Below are 12,732 nucleotides of genomic sequence, written 5' to 3' on the forward strand. Positions count from 1 at the left end.
GGAGGGAAACTACACCCAGGATATAATGTGTCTTACTGACGAGGAAAGAGATGTTCTTTCAAGAGCTGGACAATTCTCAGTGATGGAACATCTGTAAGTCATTTCTTGGGACTGACTGTGCTCTGGATAAATCAGAGGTGAGAAAATTGTATACACAGGGAGAGTCAATTCCAATCATTACAGTTTGTTGAACATAGAACTTATGGTTTCATTAGGTTCCTTTTCATTGAACACTACCTGAAAGAAGGCAGAATAGTATTCATTAGGCACCTATCTCATACTTTCTATTTCTAGTAAAGGGTTTACCATTTATTAGGCATATGAGATAACTTGTATATCTGGAGAAATGACTTTGAACACTAACAGATATCTTCAAAAGGTGAAATTTGTGACTGTTTTAGCAATGAACATTTGGGACTTTCGGCTTGAATGAATTGAGAACATTATGACCTATATCAATATTCTTATAGATTCTAAGTGATACCAACGTTTGAACATGGTTTTGTTTTAATATGTCTGTTTGTTATTGGCAGAAATATTGAGTTGAGATTATGTGCCAGGCACTATGCTTAGAACTAACCGATGATTCAAGGACACACAGAAGAAAAGATCTTTTTCTGCCATTAAACATCAGTGTCCCGAGCTCTTAATGGAAGTGTATAGAAATAAGGCAATAAAGATAGGAAGTGTTTTTCAATAGTTTGTGGGCATTGTGACCAGAGAGTGGCTGTTTAAAAAGTATCATGCCTATTCCAGGGAACTCATGCATTGGAATTTATGGTTTTGAATTTCAATAATGATGGAAAAGTAGGAAAATTAAAGGTAAAGAACATTTGTAAGGGGATATATATGTTTTAAATTTGTTGTTAGGAATGAAGCATAGTGGAGTGATCAGATAACCCATAAGCAATATTAGGAAAAAAAAAAACAGAAGGAAATATTCTCAACCGGAGGAAACATATCTAATAATGAAACTTCTCCGAAAAGGAAATCAGCAGTTTTATTAAAATGCCTGTGGAAGTCATTCAATAAAGGACTGGATGACACTCATTTCTTGGTGTTGAAATTTGAGTGTGGAGTAGAAGAAATGATACCTGAATTTGTACTCGTTTCCAACTAGGATTTCATAGTTGTTACAGTGAAAAGTAATTTAAATTTTGGATTCTGCCTGAATCTGAACATAGTGACCTGGACAATGAAGATAAGCAAAAACATCACAAACAAACAAACAAACAAACAAACAATATCCCCCCTCCCCACCACTGTATGAATGGTGAGTGAAAGGTTGGAGTTTCAGTTTAGTTGAGAAGAAAGGGAATATTTGGACTTAGACACTAGTAAAGAGAGAATCTAATTTATAGATGTGAGGCTACAAAGGTAGGTTTCTCGATCTCAGCACTTTTGCCATTTGACATGAGGAATTTCAATGATGTTGAGGGCTATTCTGTGTCCTGAAATGGGCATCATCCTAGGTTTTACCACACAGAGCCAGTAGGTATCTGCAGCAGGTATGTGGGTGCAAGAAGCCTGGTAAAATGTTGCAATGATTCCAGAAAGGAGATGAATTTTTCTTTCCTTATGGACAGAGGTAGATGTTTTACAAGTGTGGAGAGATCAAGAAGGAGAAAATTTTCCTAAAATCCCCTCAGCCTTCTTGTTAAATGATTGAAGAGTGTGAACATGGATTTTGGTTTTACTTAGAGTCCATGATTCTACCGAGAAAAGTTTTTTGGCAGAGTGAATTAAAATGCTGTTCTTTAAATAAAACTGGAGTCTCCATATTAATGATCTCATGTTACCCAAGACATTATTGATTGTTGACAGTGAGTGGAACAACACAGTTGCTTACATATTTGTTGGGTAAGTCAGGGGATGAGTGACATGCTCTGCTAATTACTGACAGTATATAAAGGTCCAAGGCTAGTAGAAGACACGCACTTCACCACATCCTCTCACAACCCACGTGAATTCTCTTCTCTTGGCAAGATGTGTTGCAACTACGGCAACTCCTGTGGCTATGGCTGTGGCTATGGCTATGGCTGTGGATGTAGTCCGTATTATGGCTGTGGTTATGGCCTCTGTTATGGCTGTGGCTATGGCTCAGGATGTGGCTGTGGCTATGGCTCCTGCTGTGGCTATGGCACCGGATATGGCTGTGGCTATGGCTATGGCTCCAACTGCTGTGGCTACCGGCCATTTTTCTATAGAAGATGTTATTCCTCTTGCTGCTAGAACATCACTGTCCAAACCCCACTTGCTTCTGAAACGACACACCTTAAGAGAAGGCTCATTCAAGGATCTATACCCCAAGATTTATATATCGGGAACATTGCATGTGTCATAGAAGATTTGACCTCCAGTAACATTTGTGGCATGTTATCTTGCGAATTGAGGCTATGGAGTATCATCTAACAGTTTTCCAAAAAGTGTTGGCCTTACTCCCTTAATATGGATTCTGTGACGTGACTGTGGTGAGGATCTGAACATCCCACATTTGGGCAAATCCCTTATTCTCAATAAAAATGTTTCATTCCTTGCATCAAATGTCTCTGTTCTTTCTTGTGAAAGCCTCCTTTCATGAGGTGTTATGGCCTCTCTTGAACATTGGGCTGACAATATATTCCGTGTACCTGGGTCTCTTTCTTGATATAATACAAGCATTTATTCTCTTTTTTTCCCATCCACCATTTTTTTAATTGGAAATTTATTGTCAAATTGGTTTTCCATACAACACCCAGTGCTCATCCCAAAAGTTGCCTTCCTCAATACCCATCACCCACCTTCCCCTCCCTCCTACTCCCCACCAACCCTCAGTTTTTTCTCAATTTTTAAGAGTCTCTTATGCTCTGGCTCTCTCCCTCTCTAACCTCTTTTTTGTTTCTTCCCCTCCTCCATGGACTTCTGTTAAGTTTCTCAGGATCCACATAAGAGTGAAAACATATGGTATCTGTCTTTCTCTATATGGCTTATTTCACTTAGCATCACACTCTCCAGTTCCATCCACGTTGCTGCAAAGGGCCATATTTCATTCTTTCTCATTGCCACGTAGTACTCCATTGTTTATATAAACCACAATATCTTTATCCATTCGTCAGTTGATGGACATTTAGGCTCTTTCCATAATTTGGCTATTGTTGAGAGTGTTACTATAAACATTGGGGTACAAGTGCCCCTATGCATCAGCACTCCTGTATCCCTTGGGTAAATTCCTAGCAGTGTTATTGCTGGGTCATAGGGTAGGACTATTTATAATTTTCTGAGGAACCTGAGCACACTTTTCCAGAGCGGCTGCACCAGTTTGCATTCCCACCAATGGTGCAAAAGGGTTCCCATTTCTCCACATCTTCTCCAGCATCTATAGTCTCCTGATTTGTTAATTTTAGCCACTCTGACTGGCATGATGTGGTATCTGAGTGTGGTTTTGATTTGTATTTCCCTGATGAGGAGCGACATTGAACATCTTTTCATGTGCCTGTTGGCCATCTGAATGTCTTCTTTAGAGAAGTGTCTATTCATGTTTTCTTCCTGTTTCTTCTCTGGATTATTTGTTTTTTTGGGTGTGGAGTTTGGTGGGCTCTTTATAGATTTTGGATCCTAGCCCTTTGTCCGATATGTCATTTGCAAATATCTTTTCCCATTCCATTGGTTGCCTTTTAGTTTTGTTGAGTGTTTCCCTTGCAGTGCAGAAACTTTTTATCTTCATGAGGTCCCAATAGTTCTTTTCTGCTTTTAATTCCCTTGCCTTTGGAGATGTATCAAGTAAGAAATTGCTGCGGCTGAGGTCAGAGAGGTTTTTTCCTGCTTTCTCCTCTAGGGTTTTGATGGTTTTCTGTCTCACATTCAGGTCCTTTACCCATTTTGAGTTTGTTTTTGTGAATGGTGTAAGGAAAGTGGTCTAGTTTCATCCTTCTGCATGTTGCTGTCCAGTTCTCCCAGCACCATTTGTTAAAGAGACTGTCTTTTTTCCACTGGATATTCTTTCCTGCTTTGTCAAAGATTAGTTGGCCATAGGTTTGTGGGTCTAGTTCTGGGGTTTCTATTCTATTCCATTGGTCTATGTGTCTGTTTTTGTGCCAATACCATGCTGTCTTGATGATTACACCTTTGTAGTAGAGGCTAAAGTCTGGGATTGTGATGCCTCCTGCTTTGCTCTTCTTCTTCAAAATTACTTTGGCTATTCGGGGCCTTTTGTGGTTCCATACAAATTTTAGGATTGCTTGTTCTAGCTTTGAGAAGAATGCTGGTGCAATTTTGATTGGGATTGCATTGAATGTGTAGATAGCTTTGGGTAGTATTGACATTTTAACAGTATCTATTCTTCCAATCCATGAGCATGGAATGTTTTTCCATTTCTTTATATCTTCTTCAATTTCCTTCATAAGCTTTCTATAGTTTTCAGCATACAGATCTTTTACATCTTTGGTTAGGTTTATTCCGAGGTATTTTATGCTTCTTGGTGCAATTGTGAATGGGATCAGTTTCTTTATTTGCCTTTCTGTTGCTTCATTATTAGTGTATAAGAATGCAACTGATTTCTGTACATTGATTTTGTATCCTGCAACTTTGCTGAATTCATGTATCAGTTCTGGCAGACTTTTGGTGGAGTCTATTGGATTTTCCATGTATAATATCATGTCATCTGCAAAAAGTGAAAGCTTGACTTCATCTTTGTCAATTTTGATGCCTTTGATTTCCTTGTGTTGTCTGATTGCTGATGCTAGAACTTCCAACACTATGTTAAACAACAGCAGTGAGAGTGGACATCCCTGTCATGTTCCTGATCTCAGGGAGAAAGCTCTCAGTTTTTCCCCATTGAGGATGATGTTAGCTGTGGGCTTTTCATAAATGGCTTTTATGATGTTTAAGTATGTTCCTTCTATCCCGACTTTCTCGAGGGTTTTTATTAAGAAAGATGCTGAATTTGTCAAAGGCGTTTTCTGCATCGATTGACAGGATCATATGGTTCTTATCTTTTCTTTTATTAATGTGATGTATCACATTGATTGATTTGCGAATGTTGAACCAGCACTGCATCCCAGGAATGAATCCCACTTGATCATGGTGAATAATTCTTTTTATATGCTGTTGAATTCAATTTGCTAGTATCTTATTGAGAATTTCTGCATCCATATTCATCAGGGATATTGGCCTGTAGTTCTCTTTTTTTACTGGGTCTCTGTCTGGTTTAGGAATCAAAGTAATACTGGCTTCATAGAATGAGTCTGGAAGTTTTCCTTCCCATTCTATTTCTTGGAACAGCATAGAAGGATAGGTATTATCTCTGCTTTAAACGTCTGGTAGAACTCCCCTGGGAAGCCATCTGGTCCTGGACTCTTATTTGTTGGGAGATTTTTGATAACTGATTCAATTTCTTCACTGGTTATGGGCCTGTTCAAGCTTTCTATTTCCTCCTGATTGAGTTTTGGAAGAGTGTGGGTGTTTAGGAATTTGTCCATTTCTTCCAGGTTGTCCAATTTGTTGGCATATAATTTTTCATAGTATTCCCTGATAATTGTTTGTATCTCTGAGGGATTGGTTGTAATAATTCCATTTTCATTCATGATTTTATCTATTTGGGTCATCTCCCTTTTTTTTTTGAGAAGCCTGGCTAGAGGTTTGTCAATTTTGTTTATTTTTTCAAAAAAAACAACTCTTGGTTTCGTTGATCTGCTCTACAGTTTTTTTAGATTCTATATTGTTTATTTCTGCTCTGATCTTTATTATTTCTCTTCTTCTGCTGGGTTTAGGCTGCCTTTGCTGTTCTGCTTCTATTTCCTTTAGGTGTGCTGTTAGATTTTGTATTTGGGATTTTTCTTGTTTCTTGAGATAGGCCTGGATTGCAATGTATTTTCCTCTCAGGACTGCCTTCGCTGCATCCCAAAGCGATTGGATTGTTGTATTTTCATTTTCGTTTGTTTCCAGAATTGTGGTCTTTCAATTCTTGTAAACTTATGAAGGGCTGTTTTGTGACCCAGTATATGATCTATCTTGGAGAATGTTCCATGTACACTCGAGAAGAAAGTATATTCTGTTGCTTTGGGATGCAGAGTTCTAAATATATCTGTCAAGTCCATCTGAGCCAATGTATCATTCAGTGTCCTTGTTTCTTTATTGATCCTGTGTCTAGATGATCTATCCATTTCTGTGAGTGGAGTGTTAAAGTCCCCTGCAATTACCACATTCTTATCAATAAGGTTGCTTATGTTTATGAGTAATTGTTTTATATATTTGGGGGCTCCCATATTCGCCGCATAGACATTTATAATTGTTAGCTCTTCCTGATGGATAGACCCTGTAATTATTATATAATGCCCTTCTTCATCTCTTGTTACAGCCTTTAATTTAAAGTCTAGTTTGTCTGATAGAAGTATGGCTACTCCAGCTTTCTTTTGGCTTCCAGTAGCATGATAAATAGTTCTCCATCCCCTCACTCTCAATCTAAAGGTGTCCTCAGGTCTAAAATGAGTCTCTTGTAGACAGCAAATAGATGGGTCTTGTTTTTTTATCCATTCTGATACCCTATGTCTTTTAGTTGGCGCATTTAATCCATTTACATTCAGTGTTATTATAGAAAGATACGGGTTTAGAGTCATTGTGATGTCTGTATGTTTTATGCTTGTAGTGATGTCTCTGGTACTTTGACTCACAGGATCCCCCTTAAGATCTCTTTTAGGTCTGGTTTAGTGGTGACAAATTCCTTCAGTTTTTGTTTGTTTGGGAAGACCTTTATCTCTCCTTCTATTCTAAATGACAGACTTGCTGGATAAAGGATTCTCGGCTGCATATTTTTTCTGTTCAACACATTGAAGATCTGCTGCCAATCCTTTCTGGCCTGCCAAGTTTCAAAAGAGAGATCAGTCACGAGTCTTACAGGTCTCCCTTTATATGTTAGGGCACGTTTATCCCTTGCTGCTTTCAGAATTTTCTCTTTATCCTTGTATTTTGCCAGTTTCACTATGATATGTTGTGCAGAAGATCGATTCAAGTTACATCTGAAGGGAGTTCTCTGTGCCTCTTGGATTTCAATGCCTTTTTCCTTCCCCAGTTCAGGGAAGTTCTCAGCTATTATTTCTTCAAGTACACCTTCAGCACCTTTCCCTCTCTCTTCCTTCTCTGGGATACCAATTATGCGTATATTATTTCTTTTTAGTGTATCACTTAGTTCTCTAATTTTCCCCTCATACTCCTGGATTTTTTATCTCTTTTTCTCAGCTTCCTCTTTTTCCATAATTTTATCTTCTAGTTCACCTATTCTCTCCTCTGCCTCTTCAGTCCGAGCCGTGGATGTTTCCATTTTATTTTGCATCTCGTTTAAAGCGTTTTTCAGCTCCTCCTGACTATTCCTTAGTCCCTTGATCTCTGTAGCAATAGATTCTCTGCTGTCCTCTATTCTGTTTTCAAGCCCAGCGTTTAATTTTATGACTATTATTCTAAATTCACTTTCTGTTATATTATTTAAATTCTTTTTGATCAGTTCATTAGCTGTTGTTATTTCCTGGAGATTCTTTTGAGGGGAATTCTTCCGTTTGGTCATTTTGGATAGTCCCTGGAGTGGTGCGGACCTGCAGGGCACTTCCCCTGTGCTGTGGTGTATAAATGGAGTTGGTGGGCGGGGCCGCAGTCCGACCTGATGTCTGCCCCCAGCCCACCGCTGGGGCCACAGTCAGGCTGGTGAGTACCTTCTCTTCCCCTCTCCTAGGGGCGGGATTCACTGTGGGGTGGCCTGGCCCATCTGGACTACTTGCACACTGTCAGGCTTGTGGTGCTGGGGATCTGGCGTATTAGCTGGGGTGGGTAGGCAAGGTGCACGGGGGCAGGAGGGGCAGGCTTAGCTCGCTTCTCCTTAGGTGATCCACTTCAGGAGGGGCCCCTCTTCTGTGGGCCTCTCGTCTGCGCTTGGGTCTGGAGACTCCATTCTGCTAGTCTTCTGGTGGTTTTCTGGGTTATTTAGGCAGGTGTAGGAATCTAAGTGATCAGCAGGATGTGCGGTAAGCCCAGCGTCCTCCTATGCCGCCATCTTCTGCCGGTCAGACAAATATTTTTGAATGTGTTTGAAAGAGAACCATCCGACACACTGAATACATAGTAGAAAAATTGCAGATGAATTTCCTACTCTCAGAGTGTGTACATTTTGTTGGTGTTAATAAATATGTTACAAATTAATTATGACAAATTTAGACACATAATTTGCTTGGAGAGAATAAAACAGCTTCCTGGGGAAGAGAATGAAGGTTCATTAAATATTGGAGAGATAGTTCGGGGTGGTACTTTGATGTTTGGTGTCAAATGAACTGATCAAGTTGAAAGAATGGCTAGAAAGGGCAGTACCAAGGAGAAAGGGAAAGAGGAATTCATTACGTGTTGGGTATGATCAGTGGTGCCACAATTTTCAGTTGAAAAGAGGAAGGAGTAGGGCTTTAATGGTGTCCTTCAGTGTCTTCCCTGGTGCGTATACAAGAATGGGATGAGAAGCCCAGTCCTTTCTGAGTTTGAGAACCTTCCGTTTGTTGGGGTCTGACTTCAGTGTCCTTTCCTCAGGTGCCATTCCAGAACTCTCACCTTTAGATCCTACAATAGAAAATGTATTTCAGACTCAAATTCCACCAGCAGTGAAAAACCGATCGCTGACTCGTATGCATGGCAAAGGTGAGTGCACAAAGTCTGAGTGTGAGAATCCTAGAGCCAGGAGACTCTAAGCCCTGTCAGAGTCCAAGGAGGATGGCCTTGCCATCGAGGTCAGCCCTGGGTGGAGGCTATGCCCCGTATATTGAGTGTCCTGCTGACGAAGAATTAAGCCTTCTCTCAAGGGATGGAATATATGGGATAGTCTAAATCTGGAACACATGGGATAGTCTAAATCTGATGTGATGACTGAGTGTGCTCTGAGTTAGTCTAGGATGGGTACATCGTACAAACAGGGAAAAGAATTCTAATAATTACAGTTTGTTGAAAATCTATTCATCGTTCCATTATGTTCCTTGTCTTTGAAGGCTTTCTGAAGGAGGGAAGAATATCATCAATTAGGCACGTATATTATAATTTACATATCTAGTGACGTTCTGGTTATTTATAAGGCATAGAGAACATATGGAACAATGTGTTCACAAACAGACAACTTTATTTATATTTATTCATATATTTCAATTTTTTTCATTTATTTATTTATTTTTTTGAGAGACAGACTGTCAGCGTGGGAGGGGCAGAGTGAGAAAGAGACACAGAATCTGAATCAGGCTTCAGTCTCCAGGCTGTCAGCACAGAGCATTACACGGGGCTCGAACTCACAAACTGTAAGATCATCACCTGAGCTGAGGTTGGACACTTAATCAACTAGCCATCCAGCAACCCCCACACAACTATCTTTAAGGTGTGAAATTTGAGACTCTCTTAGTCCAAGAATATTGGAGATAATTCAGGAGTATTGTGACAAGAAAGGGGCTGTTAGAAAAGCAAAGTGTGTATTCAGGGATTTTGTGCATTAGAGATTATGGTTGTGAATTTCAAGAATGGTAGAAAAGTAGGGAAAATTAAGGTAAAGAACAATTGTAGTGGGTATATTTTCCTTAAACTTCTTGTAAGGGATGAATCACAGCAGAGGGACCACATACCCCAGTCTAAAAGTATTAGGAAATACTGTCAACTGAAGGAAAAATGTCTACTAAGGAAAGATCACAGGAAAGGAAATCAGCAGGTTTATGAAATTCCCAGGTGAAAGTATTCAGTAAAAGACTGGATGTCACTCATTTCTTTGATGGGAAATTTTAGCGAGGAGTAGAAGGAATGATCTTCCTGAGTTTGTACTCCCTCCCAGGTTGGATTTTAAAGTTCACAGTAAAAAGTGATACAAATTTTGGATTCTGCCAGATTCGTAAAATGGTGATTGATGTAAAGTGTAGACAACGAAGACAAGCAGAAACATCCCAAGAAACAACCATACAAACAAAAAGCAGAGACACCTACCTTTCTTCCTTCCTTCCCTCCTTCCTTCCTTCCTTCTTTCCTTCCTTCCTTCCTTCCTTCCTTCCTTCTGACCACCTTTCTTTCTTTCTTTCTTTCTTTCTTTCTTTCTTTCTTTCTCTTTCTTTCTTTCTTTTCTTTCCTTCTTATTTTATAATTCCTTCCTTCCTTCCTTCCTTCCTTCCTTCCTTCCTTCCTTCCTTCCTTCTTTTCTTTTTGACTTTATGTCTGGCAATAGAATGATTGGATAAAGGGTTTAGTTGAGAAAAAAAAGAAGTATTTGGAATTAGACACCAATAAAAAGAGAATATGTAGATGTTAGATTCAAACCAAGGTTTCTAGATCTCAACACTATTGGCATTTTGCAGCAGAAGTTCCAGTGTTGTTTTGGGCTTTGTTCTGTTGGCTGGAATTAGCATCTTCCCTCGTTTATCACACATGGAGCTACTAGGTATCTGCAGTAGGTATCTGGGTGTGAGCAGGCAGGCAAAAATTTGCAATGATTCCAGAAAGGAGATGGGAGTTATTTCCTTCCCTATGGGGACAGGTAGATAGCTTAGGAAAGAGGAAAGATCAAGAGGACAAGATTTTCCTAAATGTCCCTCAACAATGATATATAAGGTAAATTAAATGACAACAAGTTGTGAAGGTGGGTACCAGTTTTACGTATGGCACATGATTCTAGTGAGAGAATTCTTTGGCACAGCAATTAAAATGCTGTTCTTTAAATATAACCGGAGACTCCAACAGAATGAAGTCACATTTCCCAAGACATTTATTGATTGTTGGCAGTGAGTGGCATACCAGAAGTGCTTACATATTTGTTGGGTATGTCAGGGAATGAATGTTATGTTCTGCCAATTACTGACAGTATATAAAGGTCCAAGGCTAGTAGAAGACACACAGTTCACCACATCCTCTCACAACCCACGTGAAATCTCTTCTCTTGACAAGATGTGTTGCAACTACGGCAACTCTTGTGGCTATGGCTGTGGCTATGGCTATGGCTGTGGCTATGGCCCCTATTACAGCTGGAGTTATGGACCTGGCTATGGATGTGGATATGGCTCCCGGTATGGCTGTGGCTCTGGTTGTGGATATGGCTGTGGATATGGCTCCTGCTGTGGCTACGGCCCCAGATATGGCTGTGGTTGTGGCTATGGCTCCGGCTGCTATGGTTACCAGCCATTTTGCTATAGAAGATGTTATTCTTCTTGCTGCTAGAACATCACCCCATTGTCCTCTAAATAAGACACATCTAATGAGAGGGCTGAATCAAAGATTCATACCTCACATTTTCTATATCCAAGAAAATGCATGCTTCACAGAGGCTCACACCTCCAAGCAACATTTCTAGAATGGCATCCTGTGCCTCAAGGCTGTGTGGTATCATCTGACTGTTTTCTAAATGTTCGTGTTTATTCCTTTACTCTGGATTCTGTCATCTGACTGTGGCAACAAGCCTAACACCCCACAGTTGGGAAAATTCCTTATTCTCAATAAAAATGATTCTTTGCTTCTAATATATCTCTATGTTCTTGCTTGTGAATTACTCCTTTTTTTGAGGTATTACGACTTCTCTTGAAAACCTAGGTGACAATATGTTTCATGAACATGAGGGCTCTTCCTTCATATAATGCAAGTGTTTCTTCTCTTATGTGCATCAGAGAAAATGCCTTTTCTACCTGTGCCTTGCATCCCTCATGCCCAGGCCCTCACACCTCAACACAAATCACAGATATTTCAGAACTTTCATCTGGAAATCACACTCTATGTAAAATGGAGGTGGAGAGGAAAGACAAGGAGGGATGTTACCTCTTTAGGAGGTTGTGAGTCAAGCTCCAGGGAGAAGAGGTGTGGCCTGAGTACTTCAAGGATGAATGGAATGGAAGAGAGAGTTTCCAGATTAATGAGAAATTAGAAATGGACTCGGATGTCTAATGAACTAAGGAAAGGAAAATTTAGAAGAAAGATGTGGTATTGTATCATCTGTAATTTAATGGAAGTCTGGATGTATTTGTTAGCATATATTGAGAGTGAGGAAATTGATTTCAGTCACTTAACTCACAAATAGTTTAGAATGTTTTTGAAAGGGAACTATCCTACACTCTGAAGATACAGGAGGAAAATTGTGGAGTACTTTCTTGCTCTCAGAGCGTTGACATTCTAATGGCGATATTTAAAAATAAGTAGGAATTAGTTGAAATTAATTTGGAGAGATCATCCCTATGGAGGCAATAAAACATCTTACTGGGGAAGAGATTGCAGGCTGAAAGATTGCAGAGATAGTTCAAGGAGGTATTTTGACATTTTGTGTCAAATGAACTGATGCCATTTGAAAGAAATACTAGAAAGAACAGTTGTAAGTATAAAGGGGAAAGAGAAATTCATGAAGGTTGGGGTATGATTGGTGGTGCCACAATTTGTAGTGGAAAAAAGCAAGGGATAGTTTGGGAGTTGTGAGCTTACTATTGTGTTGGGTTCTTACCAAAGTGTCTTTTCCTCATGTGCCTTCCAGAACTCTAACAGTTAGAGCGTACATCAGAAAAAAGTGTCTTCAGACTCAATTTCTACCAGCAGAAAGAATGACTCACTGTCTCATCTCCGTGACAAAAGTCACTGCAGAAAGTCTGAGTCTGAGGACACTGGAGCTAAAAGACTCCATCCACAACATGTCCAATTCTAAGGAAGATAACCCTGCCATCAAGATCAGCCCTGGCATGAGGCTATGCCCAGGATACTAAGTGTCCTGCTGTGGAAGGATCAGGGCTTCTG

General features: G+C 39.8%; 2 protein-coding genes across 2 annotated transcripts; both read left to right on the plus strand.

The window, feature by feature from the left end:
* Positions 1–1,986: 1,986 nt before the first annotated feature.
* Positions 1,987–2,290, plus strand: LOC122198764 (keratin-associated protein 21-1-like). Its single transcript, XM_042903542.1, has one exon. It carries the CDS (start codon positions 1,987–1,989, stop codon positions 2,230–2,232), a length of 246 nt encoding a protein of 81 aa, XP_042759476.1. The 3' UTR covers positions 2,233–2,290.
* An 8,621-nt stretch (positions 2,291–10,911) lies between these two features.
* LOC122198762 (keratin-associated protein 6-2-like) lies at positions 10,912–11,187 on the plus strand. Its single transcript, XM_042903540.1, has one exon. It carries the CDS (start codon positions 10,912–10,914, stop codon positions 11,179–11,181), a length of 270 nt encoding a protein of 89 aa, XP_042759474.1. The 3' UTR covers positions 11,182–11,187.
* The last annotated feature ends 1,545 nt before the right edge of the window (positions 11,188–12,732 follow it).

This window comes from Panthera leo, chromosome C2, assembly GCF_018350215.1.
Source record: "Panthera leo isolate Ple1 chromosome C2, P.leo_Ple1_pat1.1, whole genome shotgun sequence".
NCBI lineage: Eukaryota > Metazoa > Chordata > Mammalia > Carnivora > Felidae > Panthera > Panthera leo.